The sequence below is a fragment of the Pantherophis guttatus genome, chromosome 1 (assembly GCF_059756535.1).
Source record: "Pantherophis guttatus breed Tessera chromosome 1, ASM5975653v1, whole genome shotgun sequence".
In the NCBI taxonomy this organism is placed as follows: domain Eukaryota; kingdom Metazoa; phylum Chordata; class Lepidosauria; order Squamata; family Colubridae; genus Pantherophis; species Pantherophis guttatus.
The window spans coordinates 267222110-267237781 of NC_142063.1; the positions used below are offsets into that span (position 1 = coordinate 267222110).

Here is a 15672-nt window from a genome sequence, read left to right on the forward strand (position 1 = left end):
GATGTCGGAAACCACAGCCACTCGGTCTTGGATGGGTTGAGCCTGAGTCTGTTCCTCCCCATCCAGATCCGTACAAGCCTCCAGGCACCGGGACATCACTTCAAGGGCATCATTGGGATGGTCCGGGTTTTGGGGTACGCTTATTTATTTTCTTGAAAATAGGATAGATTCAGTGCTAGTTATTAAAACAGGCTTTTTTTTAAAGAAAAGAAAAAAAACGCTTATAAGCTTAGACGTAGAATAACTTTATTGTCACTTTTAATGCACACTAATTGGCATACATTAAAATGAAATTTTGTTGCATACAGCTTTCAAAGGGTCACCACCTCCAGTATACACTACATTAACATGACTAAATAAATAAGTAAGTAAGTGAATGAATGAATGAATGAATAATACATAAATACAGAATTATGCATATACCCACATACATTATAGGACACGGAGAAACAACATAACACAGTAACTATAAATATGACAGCATATGTAACCTGGAACCTTGAAGAAAAAAAATTGCTTTGCCAAAGCTATTGTGAATAAACATGCATTTCCGTAATGTGTTCCCCCTGCAAGAATTGGACAGAATATTTTGTGTGGTTAGACAAGTTCTTCATTGCTGAGTTATATGTTCTGGAACTAATTGCTGACATTTTTGTATTTTAATTAATGATGATAATTACAGCTTTTACATATGACTAATCATTATGTTTTTAATTAATACAACTGGCCTTGTGTAATGTATTTTTATTTGAAAGGTAAGCATATATATGCGTGTGTGGGTGTGAGGGCGCATAGTATCTCTCTCTCTCTCTCTCTGTGTGTGTGTGTGTGTGTGTGTGTGTGTGTGTGTGTGTATTATACCAATCTGCTTAAGCATCTAGTAGAGCCATATCCACAGCAACCTCAGCTTTTTACTTAAAGCAGCATTTCTTCTGGAGAACAGTTTGTGGTGGAATATAGTAGCTTCTTCTATTATAGATTGAAATGGAAAATTGCAAATTTTGGTCTGCTCCTGTTTATTTATTGAAATAAGTAATTTTAACACTTTAAATTGCTTCCTAGCATCTGTTATGTCCGATAAAAAGGCATCCTGGTCAACAATGCTGTAAAAGTACAGCATCTTTGTCAAAGCTAAGCAGATCTGGTCAGTAATAAGAGGAGGATCATGCAGAGACCATCATGAATGGAAAGATAGTAATAATAGTCTTCAACTTAACAACCGCAATTTGGGTCAGCACATTGCTAAGCAAGGTGCTTGTTAAATGAGTCGTGCTCAATTTTACGAACATTTTTCGCCATGGTTATTCAGTGAATCACTGCAGTTGTTAAGTGAATGTCACAGTTGTTAAGCAAATCTGGTTTCCCCCCTTGATTTTGCTTGTTGAAAATCCTAAATGGAGCATGGAAATACTGCTATGATTGTAAGTGTGAGAACTTGTCATAAATCACTTTTTTTCAATACCATTGTGATTTTGAACAGTCGCTGAAAGAATAGCTGTAAATTGAGGACTTTAGATAATATTAAAGTAATAATTTGCATTTTCTAATGCTGGTTTAAAAATATAAATAGAATTGTTCACAATAATTGTAGGCTAACAGTATAGGCATATTGTTATGTGTCTATTTTCTACTACCTAATGCAAATATCAACACACATAGAATAGCAAAAATACATAGAGCTGTAAGTATGTGGTGATTTACTTCTGGGTTGATAGACATGTTTGGAGTTGTGAAGGTGTGCGCTCTCACAAAATAATGGCCATAGGGGAACTCTTTATTCAGGAGACCCCTTTTTCCTGAAGACAAAATGTGGAAGATGCATTCAAATATGAGTTAGTATTATTCGGTATTATTTTAAGTTTTTCTTCATCAAATCAAATCAAATTAATAGGTTGCAGGCACCCATTAATAGTATGCTCTAATTAACAATCTCCCAGCATGCCAGTTTTCCTTTAATTCAGGAACTTAAATGATACATATATTTAATGCCTATCTAATATATATGTCTATGTATTATATAGGCATTATTGGAGGTCTCTATGGACAGGTCTTTGCTCAGGTAATACAACTACATTGGTTTCCAAGAGTATGGAACTGTGACTAGTTAACTAATGCAGCTATTCACAACCTTTTGGGCCTGAAATTCCACTATATTCACGTTGGGCAACATGCACTAATTAACTAGAATGCTTTCCTACCTTCCTGCCCCAATTCATCAAAATACACTCTACTGTCCTTACTCATATTCTTCCTGTTTCTGGGTAATAGGAGAACTTCCAAACTCCAGGGATGGAGCCAACTATCAGTTTTAATTTCTTGGCATTCTTTGGGGAACTTGGGAACATTCCTGGAAATGATATTGGAATCTGGCATTGTGTTTTGATGTTTTTACCTTATCTCTCTTTTTTAATATAAAAAGTCACAGGGAACGAGGAGCTTGGAGAATATAACAAAAATGTCAGTTGGCATCTTCAAGTATTATATTGGATACCTCAGAACTAAATGTTCTTTAATCTGCCAGAAATGAGATCTTGGCAATATATTAAAAAAAATTATAGTGATAATTAAATCATCAGACCCAAGGGAGTTTTTTGATTAATCCTGTTCATTTGGGGAAGTTGATGACAACTTTAATATTTTTTGTGCCAGATTAACATTATTTGTCTTGTTACTTTGGTTGGATAGTTTGTCTTAATTTAAATAGTCTGTTGTGTTTTGTGTGGTTTTATTGGATTTTAGGATTATATTAACAACTTTGATCTTATTTTGTTAATTGCCCTAATATTTTTGAATAAAGACTAGTTAGGCTTTAACTATTGCAACATAGTTGTATATTATTAATAATATCAACTATAACTGTTTTGTTCCATTTTTTTTTCCTTTAGCCAAAACTGATAACACCTTCAAGGCTTTTCTGGATGCACGCAACCCCACAAAACAGCATTCTTCCACCTTGGAGTCTTTTCTTATCAAACCTGTTCAGAGAGTGCTGAAATACCCTTTGCTTTTGAAAGAACTAGTGTCTCTGACTGATGTAGAAAGCGAGGAGCATTATCATCTCACAGGTACTTCCCAGAAACTTAAAAGAGTTTTGGTTTATATTTAAATTAGTATTTGAAAACTGACACATGGATTTAGCACTGAGCTGTCCAAAGGAGAATTTATTATGCAATTTTCTCAGTGTTTGTATTTGAGCTTCATACGCACTAAGAGCCTTGGGTTGCTTTAGACTAATAGCGGCTTGTTGCATTATCCAAATGCTTAATTAAGATTTGAGCCAGATTCAAACATGGCTTATCAATGGAATTATTTTACTAAACAGTATATAAGGGTAGTCACTGTTAAAAAAACAAGGCTACTGTCAAATCTCTTTGTAGCCATTCTAGAGAGGGCCAGGCTGTATGTCAAAGAGGAGGCTAGATTTTTCCCAATCAGGAAAATTTAACAATGACTTATTGTGACACCATATTGTAGATCACACAGCACAATAAGCAGTGATGTGGAGCTCCTTTTTGGTTTTGCTTAATGCAATACATGAGATCATTAATTATGGTTGTGAAGCTGGTTTTTACCTGTTATTATAGTGAAACTAGTCATTAAACCATAGATGGGTTTGGGTTAGGGCAGGCATCCTCAAACTACGGCCAGCGGAACGAATGCGGCCCGCTAACGCAATCTATCTGGCCTGCGCGCAGTGGTGATTAAGCCCCACCCTTCCCAGCTATTGCCCTTTTCTTCAGTTGCCCCAACACGCATTTCCAGCACGCACTCCTCTGTTCCAAAGTAGGACTGAGTGGGTGGAAGGGAGCAGGGGGAAGGGGGAAAGGTAGGAGGGAAGGAGAATCCCGGCTGGCTTTCCTTTGGCGTGGGGCAGGGGGAAGACCCAATACCCCCTCCATGCCTGCCCACTGCTCTCGCAGTGCCTTGCACAGCAGAGATAGAGAGTGGGAGGGGAGAGACAGATTCGGTCTCTCGCTCCCTGTCTCTGTGTCTTCTCACTCGGAAAGCCCTGCGTGCTTTCCTTGGGGCTTTTCGCTACCTGTTTTTCTTTTTTCCTTTTGGAAATCCAGGCTTGCTGAGGAATGAGTGGCAGAGGCTTCCCTCCTTCTCCTCCTCCTCTTGTATGCATCCTCCTGGCCCCACTACAGCTGGCCAGGGGATCATGAGAGCAGGAAGGGGAGGAGGGAAGCCTCCATTGCTCATTCCTCAGCAAGCCCGGATTTCTAAAAGGAAGAAAGAAAAACGGGTAGCGAAAAGCCCGAAGGAAAGTGTGCAGGGCTTTCCTGGAGAATAAGAAGAGACACAGAGACAGGGAGTGAGAGAGAGCGACACACACACACACACACACACACATACAGAAACACACACAGAGACAGAGAGAGACACAGAAGGGGGGAGAAAGAAAGAGAGAGAAAGAAAGAGAGAGAGAGAGAAAGATGAGGGAGAGGAGAGAGAGAAAAAAAAGAGAGAAAGAGAGATGGGAAGGAGGGAGGGAGGGAGAAAGAGATGGGAGGGAGGGAGTGGAAGACAGAGAGAAAAAGATGAGAGAAAGAGAGATGAGAGGGAGTTTTTAAGACCCCAGAGCCAGGAGAAGGGACAGTAAGAAGCAATGGAATCTTTCTCTTCAAGTCTTTAAAGAATGAACAGATTTGCTTCCTGTTTCAGAACCAGTGAGTTCATATTACGAGGAAGGGGTTTATATGAGGACTGTGCTAATCACAAAGCCTTTCAGCTTTCAATAAAATAAAAAGATGCCACTAAACTCCTTCTGAAATAAGGTGATCCAGTCTATGTCTCACTCAAGATCAGGATTTTTATGGGCTTTGCTATGGGAGGTTTTATCTCCACTCCCTTCCCAGGTATTTGAATATCTGCAATGATATAATCTTGCCCAGGTTTTTATATGAATAGTTCAGTCCTGAAAATGCTTTTATAGAAGTTGCATTAGCTTTTGGGTCCTTCTGAATATTTTTGCTTTAGATCCTGATGAGAGCAGTTCACCAAAGGTGATTCTGGGTGGCACACAACAGTGAGATAAAACTATATAAAAACTATAGATGTAAAGCATAAAAATCCATATCAATAAATTGGCCATCCCCACCCAGTCACATGACCATCTAGCCACGCCCACCAAGCCGGTCTGGCCCCCCCAACAGTCTGAGGAACCATGAATTGGCCCCCTGTTTAAGAAGTTTGAGGACCCCTGGGTTAGGATAAGGATGTGTGTAGATAGGTAGGTCTGAAAAATTCTTGAGTAAGTTTGCTCAGAGAAATCACAGGGGAAAATGAGTTAAAAGTTTCAGCCCATTTTGTTCCTGTTTAAGAATGGAAGGGATGAACTTTGCATAGCCATAATTTTCCATTGATCTGGGGATACTTTGACAGCTCAGATTGTAGTCTGGTGAATAATAAGCCTTTTGTTGTATGCTGTCTCTTCTAATGATGATTTATGATTATGACTTATGATGATTTTTTAACCCAGTCAGAGCGAATGAACTTCCCCATGACTTGTGAAATACTTGGGTAGGTTTGGCTGTTCTAGGTATTGTCAGCAATACTTTTTTTTTGCTAGTGAATGCCTAGGTTTTAATTAATTAGATGCCCTCCCCATCAGAAGTACCATGTTATTAGTTTCATTGTTAACTGGACTTCGGAGATATAGGTTATGGGGCTCAAACCTTCTACTAGGAATTGAACTAATGAACTTATATACTTGGATGATTTTATGCAGTGCTTTAGAAGCTATCTGAGATATGGTGCTAAGCCATTTTTCGGAAGGGATATATAGAGGCTGTTGGAACAGCCCATTTTCCCTTAAGATCCCAGAACGTAAATATTCAGATGTTATAGTATGTCATGTCCCTGTGCATGGGGATTTCTTTATATGACTTCCAACATGGCCACTCTTGCAGGGAGATGGGTGGGTGGATAGAATTCCTGTTTTTACACAGTGTGTCCTATGTGCTCTGAAACCTTAAGGGAAGCTGATAACTTTTGTATATCCCTTCCTGCAGACTGTTGACTGCAGGGACCTGGATCTCCTAATGCTAATGCTCTGTATATAATCATCCAAGTGTGAGAGTGCATGAGTTCAGTTCCTAGTAGATGTTGAGGGGTGTACAAGTTTGACCTAAATAGAATAAAGTCTGGCTATTTTATCTCTGACAAATCCCAATAAAGATAATTATTAAGGTAGTGCCTCCTGGTGGTCAAAGTAATCAAAAGCACCACACAGGATTTTATGTAAAAATAGAATTTTTTCTCCCTGCCAAGAAGAAAGGTGAAATCGTGTAAAACCCCATACATGAAGGCAAGACATAATGTAACATCTGTACCTCATCAGCCTGAGACCTTAAGGCAGGTAAGTTAAATGTAACTATCTGTTAAATCACAGTCTTGTCTTCAAAACTGCAGAAGCGCTGAAGGCAATGGAAAAGGTGGCCAGTCACATCAATGAAATGCAAAAGATTTACGAGGATTATGGTGCAGTGTTTGACCAATTAGTTGCAGACCAGAGTGGAACTGAGAAAGAGGTAAGGAAGCCCGAATTCTATTTTTAAGTTTTATTCACAAATCAGTCAAACATTGGCCTTAGTTCTGGCAGAACAATAAAACTAAACATGGATTTAGACATGTATTAGAATTTCCCGCCCCAGTTTAGATTGGGAAGTTCAAAACAATTTCCTGAAAGGAAGGCTATAGCAGGCATTTGTTATTCTGTCAAGAAAATTGTTTGGATTGTTATCAGAGCCAGGCTTGACTTGAGAGCAATTTTATCTTTACTCTTAACAAGAAAAAAAAAAAAAAAAAGACAGCAACATCTTTCTTCAGTTGCTGATCAATACCTTGTGTGTTAATGTCTGTTGTTATCTTCTCTGTCATATAAGCTATTTTACACAGTACCATTAAAATATACAAATAGGTCACATCCTAGCTTTTAATTGATGCTTATGATGTGCAGATCACTTGTTCTGAAGGCAAATTCTTTAAACTAGTCCTGTCTGTACATATATCCTCCTAGTAGTAAATCTCACTGCACTCAATAAGATTTTGGGTTGCTGCAGTAACTGGAGTCCAAGACATGTTAAACAGAATGCCTCTTCAAAGTTTGCTGCCTTAAAAAGGAGGATTGTATCATGAGATACCTGTCACTATCAAGTCTTTCACATTAACTGCTGACATTTTTTGAAACCATTGGAATGGTGAATTTACGTTTTTCTAAAATCAGTGGGTATTTTACAGTGAACTTTTGATATAATGTTGATTGTCCTCTATTGAGGAAATTGTCTTCCATCTTCCTTCTTTTTTAGGTCACAGAACTTTCCATGGGAGAACTTCTTTTGCACTCTACTGTTTCATGGTTGAACCCATTCACATTGTTGGGCAAAACAAGAAAAGAGTTGGAGCTCACAGTGTTTGGTGAGTGATCAATATCAATTTTATTAAAAACAACCTCCCCCCTCCCCACAAAAATTTGAAACTTAAGCTGATTTAGGAGCTATGCTTAGGATAGACTTAACACAGCCAGTCACTAATCTGTTCAGATTTGCATTGGTGATTCTGAGAATTCTCATCCCACCAGAAAATTAAAGCATTGTCATTTTGGGGAACATTAGACCTGGTCCAATGCCTGCTGTCTAGTATCCCTCTAGATTTTGCTTTAGGAAAGTACCATAGGGATTCATAATACCACTAACTTTTTCCCATTGGCCAGAAAGGCAGCAGTAGACATGGTTTAATCACCGTGGCAGTCAGGATTTGGAAGGTGGGCTGAGTGCCCTTAGACTTTGAAGATTAGTTCAGTAATGGAAGGGATTTATTTTCAGCTGCTGTGTTTCTAAAATTAGGTATGCAAAATGGATTAATTGCTTGGTTTAGGTGTTCCAACTGTAGGGCTACCTGGATGGACATAGTTAATTCTGTCTGTGATACGAACTGCTTGGAGTCAAAATTAACACCCTGGCAATGGTGATGTGTTATTTCTTTTTGGATATTCCTAGACCGGGATGCCCTCGCCACGGTCACTCACGCCCTTGTTACCTCTAGGTTGGACTACTGTATAACACCCTCTACATGGGGCTGCCCTTGGGATGTGTCCGGAGGCTTCAGCTAGTCCAAAATGCAGCTGCGCGGGTAGTTACGGGGGCGTCTAGATACTCCCGTGTAACACCTCTCCTGCGTGAGCTGCACTGGCTACCGGTGGCACTCCGGATACGTTTCAAGGTGCTGGTGCTCACCTATAAAGCCCTTCATGGCTTAGGCCCAGGGTACTTGCAGGACCATCTCCAGCCGTTCTCCCATCGTCCTGTGCGCTCTCACAGTCGGCCTCCTCAGGATGCCGTCGGCCAAACAGTGTCGGCTGACGACCCCCAGGGGGAGGGCGTTCTCTGTGGGAGCCCCGACCCTCTGGAATGGATTGCCCACTGAGCTCAGGACAGCCCCCGACCTTCTTTCTTTCCGTCGTGAGCTGAAGACGTGGCTCTTCCGCCAATTAAACTGATCCGTTTGGGGGTACACTGGTATAATTTTAAATCGTTTTTTAATTGAGTTACTGATTTTAATTTGGTATTGTATTGTGATTTGTATTGAAGTTGTCATTTTGTAAGCCGCCTTGAGTCCCTAGGGAGAAAGGCGGCATATAAATCGCAATAAATAAATAAATAAATAAATAAATAAAATATTCTCAAAATGTTATCCTTTGAGCAACCCAGTTAATCATTTAAAGAAACAAGGCTATGTAGATGTTACATACAAGATAAAATCCAAGGATAAGCAAATGGATCTATTCACTCACGTGAATTTTCCTATCTTTCATGTACTTCTTTGTATCAAATCTGTATTAGGAGTGTTACAAGATCTCTCAGAGCAGAGTTGGAGGGCAAGAGGTCTTCCTCTCGTTCCATTTCATGCCTAAGGGAGGACTAGAATTTGTGGTCTCCCTCCATCTAGTGCTGTAACTGAACTATCATACCAAACTAGGACTGTACTTTCCATGGCTTTGCAGGACATCCAGAGCCTTTTAGGATGCTATTTCTCAATATTTCCTCGGGCCACTTCAGACCAATGCTTCATAGCAACAGTGGAAATCAACTGACACTTTTGCTGAGTGAAAGAATCCTTCTCATTAACTGATTTTTGCATTTCTTCTCGTCACTTATTCAGCAGCACTTGGTGATGTTGCACTGTGATGGCAACTCATAGACTATAGTATTTGGAAGGTACCAAGATTGATGCTTTTAGCAATTCATGTGGAAAGCAAATTCCAAACATTAGAATGAATGTCATGTAGCTTTTCTTAGCAGTTATTAAGCTTCCTGTTGGTCTTGTGCAATTGAATGTTACTTACTATATGCAATATATATTAAATATAGTTGTGCATATGGCAAATTATTGTTGGGTATTTAAACAAGCATGTTTGTATGCTATCTCACTGTTTTTAGTATTACAGGAACCCCCCCCCCAATGTTTCTTATACATGCATATTTCTTACTGTTGAACCTGATTTTAATATTTTATTTTAATCTATACTGTATTTGCATAATCCTATTCAGAGTTTGTATCCTATTTTGACATTCAGCTTGAAGCGTATGTGATAATATTCTCAGGAAATTACTGGCAGGCTCAGGAATTTGGTCCAAGACCTTGACCAAACAGTGAAGCACTTATCAAAGTGGCATTTGTAATGCACAGTGTCAGTCTCTGCTGAATTTTAAAAAGTAATTTAGCATGTACTGAATAATATGGCAGTATACCAATAAAAGCTATCTTCTCTTTCTTAGTTTTCAAACGGGCAGTCATCTTAGTGTATAAAGAGAACTGCAAATTGAAAAAGAAATTGGTAAGTATTTAGATTACTAATAAATCATGAGTGGTATGTAAGTATACAGTTGGAATTTAGAGTTATTGAATAAAAAGCACATATTTTAGGGATATAAATACTCTAGACATCAATTATCAGAAGAAATAATTTGCTAAAAATAAAGGAATCGTGTACCGGTATGTATCTTTAAAAGCCTTAGATGTTGATTTAAAATGATTATTCCAGCTGAATATGAAACAAGTTTGCAAAAACACACATAAACTATGCTCTTATTTACAGACCCCTCACATCCTGGACATAAATTGTTTCAACTTCAACTCTCAAAACAATGCTATAGGGCACTGCACACCAGAATCTTTTTATCTTTTTATCTGTATCTTTTTATCTGTATCTTTTTATTCACGATTAATGTATTTTATTCTCCTTATGTACATGAGAGCATATACACCTAAGACAAATTCCTTGTGTGGCCAATCACACTTGGCGAATAAAGAATTCTCTTCTCTTCTCTCCTCTCCTCTTCGTAATTGAGTAGCATAAATCGGGCAAGTTCCCTCTCTTATATTATGACCACACTTTTAAAAGATAGGAGTGAAAAGCAAAATTCTTAGATTGAATAACAAACAGTTTTGGGGATAATATTTTTAATTGTCCTCTCTTTTTGTCCTTCTTTTAAATAGGCAGGTAATGTCCGTAATAATCAGAATGATCTGGATTTGTTTAAATTTCGTTGGCTGATTCCTTTATCTGCTCTTCAGGTTCGACTGGGTAATACAGCAGGTGACTTGATTTTACCAAAAATATAATGTTTAAATAGTCTCTATTTTTATCATTTGGAAAGTTTGCCAACCGTGAATATATTCTATTAAAGCTTTCATTGCTTCCTTCATAAATAAATATTGTACTGATGAAAAGTTCAGTGTATCAAGCAGGCTAATTGGATACAGTTTTAAATATCAAAGAATTTACAGAAAGAATTCACTCTAGTTTTAAGCACTTTTAATACTTTTGTACATTAGGCAGTAAGCCTATTCTTACTTACTCTGCTTATCTAAAAGCCTTTTCCACTGTAAGGTACCTTTGGTCCGTGATGAAATACTTCTGACAAATGGAACAGAAAAGGCAATCTTTGCTGATTGCCCCTCTTTCCTGCTAGTTTCCCATGCCCATGCTACCTTTTACAAGGTTGGGTGATTTTTGGAAACACCAAGAAAGGCAGCAGTAGAGGGAAAAAGGAAGGGATTGCTGAGAGCCATTACATCCTAATTTTCGTTAACATGAATCCTGTGAGTAGAATTCGACTCAAGAAAGTCTTATCAACAAAAAAAGAATCTTAGTCAGAGTTCCAAAAAGGACACAAGGAGAAGAAAAGATGGCTTTACTTTACAGGAAAGTTTTCTTTAAACCAAATAACAATCCTCCTTGTTTTTTCTGATCAATCACTAAATGTGTTTCTGTGAATCACCAATGCACCAATGAGGCCAAGGGTGTCAAACTCATGGTGTCACATGACATATCGTGACTTCTTTCCCCTTCAATAAAGGGCATGGGTGTGGCCAATGCGTGATGCATTCGGCCCGCGGGTCACAAGTTTGACAGCCCTGAGGTAGACAAAACGATTGTTGAAAAGAACTCCCTAAAACAATGTCAAAACAATGCTTTGAAGTATGAATTGTTTCTAGTAACAAATAATATAGCAGTTGAAATGCTAAAACTTGTATAAAGTATTTTTCATTCTTGCCTTTGATCAATTATAAATTAATCACAGACTAAATTGTAAACACCACAATATACAGTGCTTCACTGCATGCACGCACAGATGTTTATGCTTCTAAATTTAAGAAAAATTAACTAAATTAACTAAACTTAAGAAGAATCCAAAATTTAAGAATGACCTGTGCAGGTAGTTCTCCATTAACAACTACTAATTCAGCAACTGTTTTAAGTTATGATGATGCTTAACAAGTGGTACTTACCAACAATCCTCAAAATTTCTGGCTGTTCCAGCAGCCCTCTGGTCATGTGATTGTGATCCGGGTGCTTGGCAATTTTGAAGACTAGTTGCAAGTCCCTTCATTCAATGCCCCTTTAACTCTGAATAGTTGCTGAACAAATGGTTGCAGCACAGGACTACTTGTACTTAGCAGAAAAGCCAGATCTCAGTTTTGTTCACGGTTTGAATTTTGGAAGACAAAAAAAACCCCAGTAACTTCAGCAAAATCCTTGTTGCAAGAAAAAACCATTGATACGATCTCTTGGATGAACTTGAAGCCCTAATTATATTCTCATACGTGAAATTCTTTGGCTAGAGTTTTGTAGGTATCATTAAAGTTTGTAATAAAGTGTCTTTCTACCCACAGGAACAGAAAACAGCAGTATTTGGGAACTGATTCATACAAAGTCGGAATTAGAAGGAAGACCTGAAACAACCTTTCAGTTGTGCAGCAGGTGGAACCAAAATTGATTCCTAATTTCTAAGTGGATTATTTCTACTTTCTCCTCCTTTTTAAACAATATCATAAATTAATATTAATAAACTAATCTATGTAAATACTATACTATTTGTTTATTCACGTAAGAGTCCCATATATATCTCTCCTGTTTGGTCAAAGTCAAATGAAAGAATCTTATGATGCTATTCAGAGAGTTCTCAAAAGTGAACCAAACAGAAGTGCTGATTTGGGGGATATGCAAAAGACTAACCTGAGCCAGATGCCGTTTTGTTACTGAGAAAAGAAATGTTGCTTTGGGCAACAAAAGAATCAGTATATACAAAGAGAACCAGGCGTTGATAGCTAAACTTAATGTTTTGAATTGGAAAAAAATCCATTAGACATTTTTGCATTGACTTACTGTTTTTCCCCCACAACTACAGTGACTGTGAAAGCAAGACCAACATAGTCAAAGTGATTCGTTCAATTCTAAGAGAAAACTTCAGGCGTCAAATAAAATGTGACTTGCCCTTTGAGAAAGCGTATAAAAATCGCCTCATGCTGCATAAGAATCGAATTCCTGTTTCAGCAAAATTGGGTAAGAAAATATTTTCTTAATATGTATATCAACATTTTTGTGTATTAGTCTGTGGCAATAATATTAATCGTGATCAATTACGCTTCAACATATGTTAGTTGTATTCCATTAAAAGTATTGGAGAAGCAAAACAAGATCTGTCTAATCCATAGAATGCCTTCCAAAATACTTATTTAGAATTCAACAGAGCGATATTTTTTTTGCTTGCCATATTTACTGTGGTAACAGTTCTGAGAAATTGGCCATAATGTAGACTTAACATTCCAAATGGGCCAATGGCTTCAAATTAATTAACAGGAAACTATTTTTAACCTAGTATAATAAAGAAATGTGTGTTTTCCATCTTGAAATAATTTAAGGAAGACATATTTACAAGCCAGCTGAAATCTTTACAGATTATATTACCAGAACCAGTAATGCTAGTTCAATACTCCTTTATAACTGCTCTATCTGTAACAATGGGAAATATCAACAAATGTATAGGCAGTCCTTATTTACCAACCACTTGTTCAGCAACCATTTAAAATTAAGGTGCTGAGAAACACTTATGCCGTTTTCAAAGTTGTGGCAATTGCCACATACCTGAGGTCCCATAACTAATTGCAGTTTGAGTGCCTGGCGACCAGAGTGCATTTACAACAGTTGCAGCTTACCATGATCATGTGATCACCATTAGTGACCTTCATATCCAAATTCTGACAGGCAAAATCAATGGAGAAGCCCCTTGGAAGTAGCAAGTCAGTCATGTAATATTGTGCTTAATGATTCACTTGATGACCACAGACAGCACTTATAATGTAAGCCCGTGAAGTTATGTAACATTTCACTTTACCTGCATTGCTTAGTAATGGAACTGCCAGTCCAATTGTGTGTTCTGTGAGGACTTCCTATAATGGGGCAAATATTCTAGCTGAAAAAGTAAACATTCAAAGTAAAGGATGGATTTTGTGGTTTTAAAAATCATTAAAATTATCCCATTACCTGCTTTGACTATGCACTGCCTAGCTCAAATTTTTCCTTTAGCAACTATACAACGATGACTAGGAAACTTTAGGTGACTTCAGGAGTTCCATTAATGTTCATGCTTTTCTTCAAAGACCAGAGTTTTTTTCAGTGACAGTAAAGCCCTTTAAGATGACAGAAACAACATGGTGCCCATGGATGCTTTCTAGGCACTTTCCAGGCTATGCCTTTCATCTCACTTGACTTGATTTTTTTTCTATCATTTTAATTGAAAAGCAATAAATGGAAGGTTTGTGTCATGCTACAAAGTAAATACTTCCCTATGACCCTTCTATAGTCTGCAATAACAACGCTAGAAAGTTGTAATCTGGGACCTATTCTGGAAAAGAGTTCACCCAACTAGAAAAAGCCAGGACTAAGCTGGTGAAAAGCATCATAGGGGGCCTAGGAAGAGAAAGAGAAACCATATTCGTTCTCACTAAATACCCAAATATCAGTAGGCAATCGTGTTTTTCTTATGCCAAATATGCTGGTCTTGAAAGATTGCCTGCCCTCTGCTGTCCAGATTCTCAATGTTTATTTTCTGCAGTCTCTCTCTCTTCTATAGCACTTAATTGCATCAATCATAATGTTTAAATGGTTACCACAGTTGTTGAGTACAGAAACTTGATGGATGTATTTTTACATTGGCAGCTTCTTCCAGATCACTGAAATTATTGAAGAATTCTCCCAGTAATGATTGGAACAGCAGTACAAGAAAAGGAAATGAACCGGATTCTGATGAATGCAGTCTGAGCAGCAGTACACCAAGTAGCAGCTGCCAAACTACTGACAGTATCCTGGAATCTAAAAACTCATCTCCCATGAAGAGTTTACAGAGCTGTGCATCCGATTTTTCAAATAGTCCTGTAAAGGAATCGGATATTCTAAGTGATGAGGAAGATAATTTCCAGCAACTTCTGAAAAAAAGCAATCCCACGAAAGACATAGAAATCCAATTCCAGCGGTTGCAGATTTCGGAGATTCAGAACGATGATGTGGAGACGGAGTATCCTCCTGAGACAGAGAACAGAGGTGGGCAGAGAGCAGAAGAACAGCCTAAACTAGTTCGCGCTCACTTTTGCCCTATTAAACGAAAAGTGAACAGCACAAGACGTGACAAAGGAACATTGCGGGCAATGCAAGAACAGCATCTGTCACTTGACAATCAGCCTGAGTCTCCGGGTTTTGACCTGAATTCAATTTTAGAAAGGGAATTTAGTGTGCAAAGTTTGACATCAGTGGTTAATGAGGATTGCTTTTATGAATCAGGAGACAGACATGGAAAGTCTTAGCTATTTTGATTTGCATTTTGATGAAACTACTTACTCTTCAGTTTAATGCACTACTGGATTTTTCCATAAAAGTAGTTGTAAAGGCTTAAGTTATTTTAATTTATTCCAAAACAAAAAAGTTTACCTTGAATCTGCAAATTCTGTAAACTAATCTTTTCCCCTTTCAGTATTGGGTAACATTTAAACGTTTTTGAAAACATGGGGAGGTGAGATGTTCATTTTTTGACCTGAGTCCAATTAGTTTTCATTGAGCATTTAAGAGCATGTTAGTTTTTGCTTTATTTAAAGTTAAATTATTTCAATACAGAGTAACAAAGTCCTCTGTACGTTGTACTAAAATGTATATGGTTGTTTATATTTGATTTTTATATATGTTTATATATGTTTGTACATATAAAAAGCTTGTACTGTAATCTTATGGTATTTTTATTTTCTCTATAAGCTTGTACAGTAAAATGTTAATTGAAATAGGAAGCTTTCTGGGTGTTTTCTTGGGGGGGGTTACTTTTCAGTTATTTTACATTT

The 15672-nt window shown here is 37.8% G+C and overlaps 1 protein-coding gene across 6 annotated transcripts in view; it reads left to right on the forward strand.

Moving 5' to 3' along the window:
* The window catches only part of TIAM2 (TIAM Rac1 associated GEF 2), a 110624-nt gene extending 95009 nt beyond the window's left edge, over positions 1–15615 (forward strand). For all 6 annotated transcript variants that reach the window (XM_087882855.1, XM_034428585.2, XM_034428587.2 and 3 more), the window contains 8 exons: positions 2886–3065; positions 6415–6533; positions 7311–7419; positions 9780–9838; positions 10501–10600; positions 12181–12268; positions 12696–12850; positions 14507–15615. In XM_087882855.1, the coding sequence (XP_087738981.1) occupies positions 2886–3065; positions 6415–6533; positions 7311–7419; positions 9780–9838; positions 10501–10600; positions 12181–12268; positions 12696–12850; positions 14507–15147 (1451 nt within the window). In that variant the 3' untranslated portion in view covers positions 15148–15615. The remainder of the gene's footprint in view (positions 1–2885; positions 3066–6414; positions 6534–7310; positions 7420–9779; positions 9839–10500; positions 10601–12180; positions 12269–12695; positions 12851–14506) is intronic.
* Positions 15616–15672: the final 57 nt, after the last annotated feature.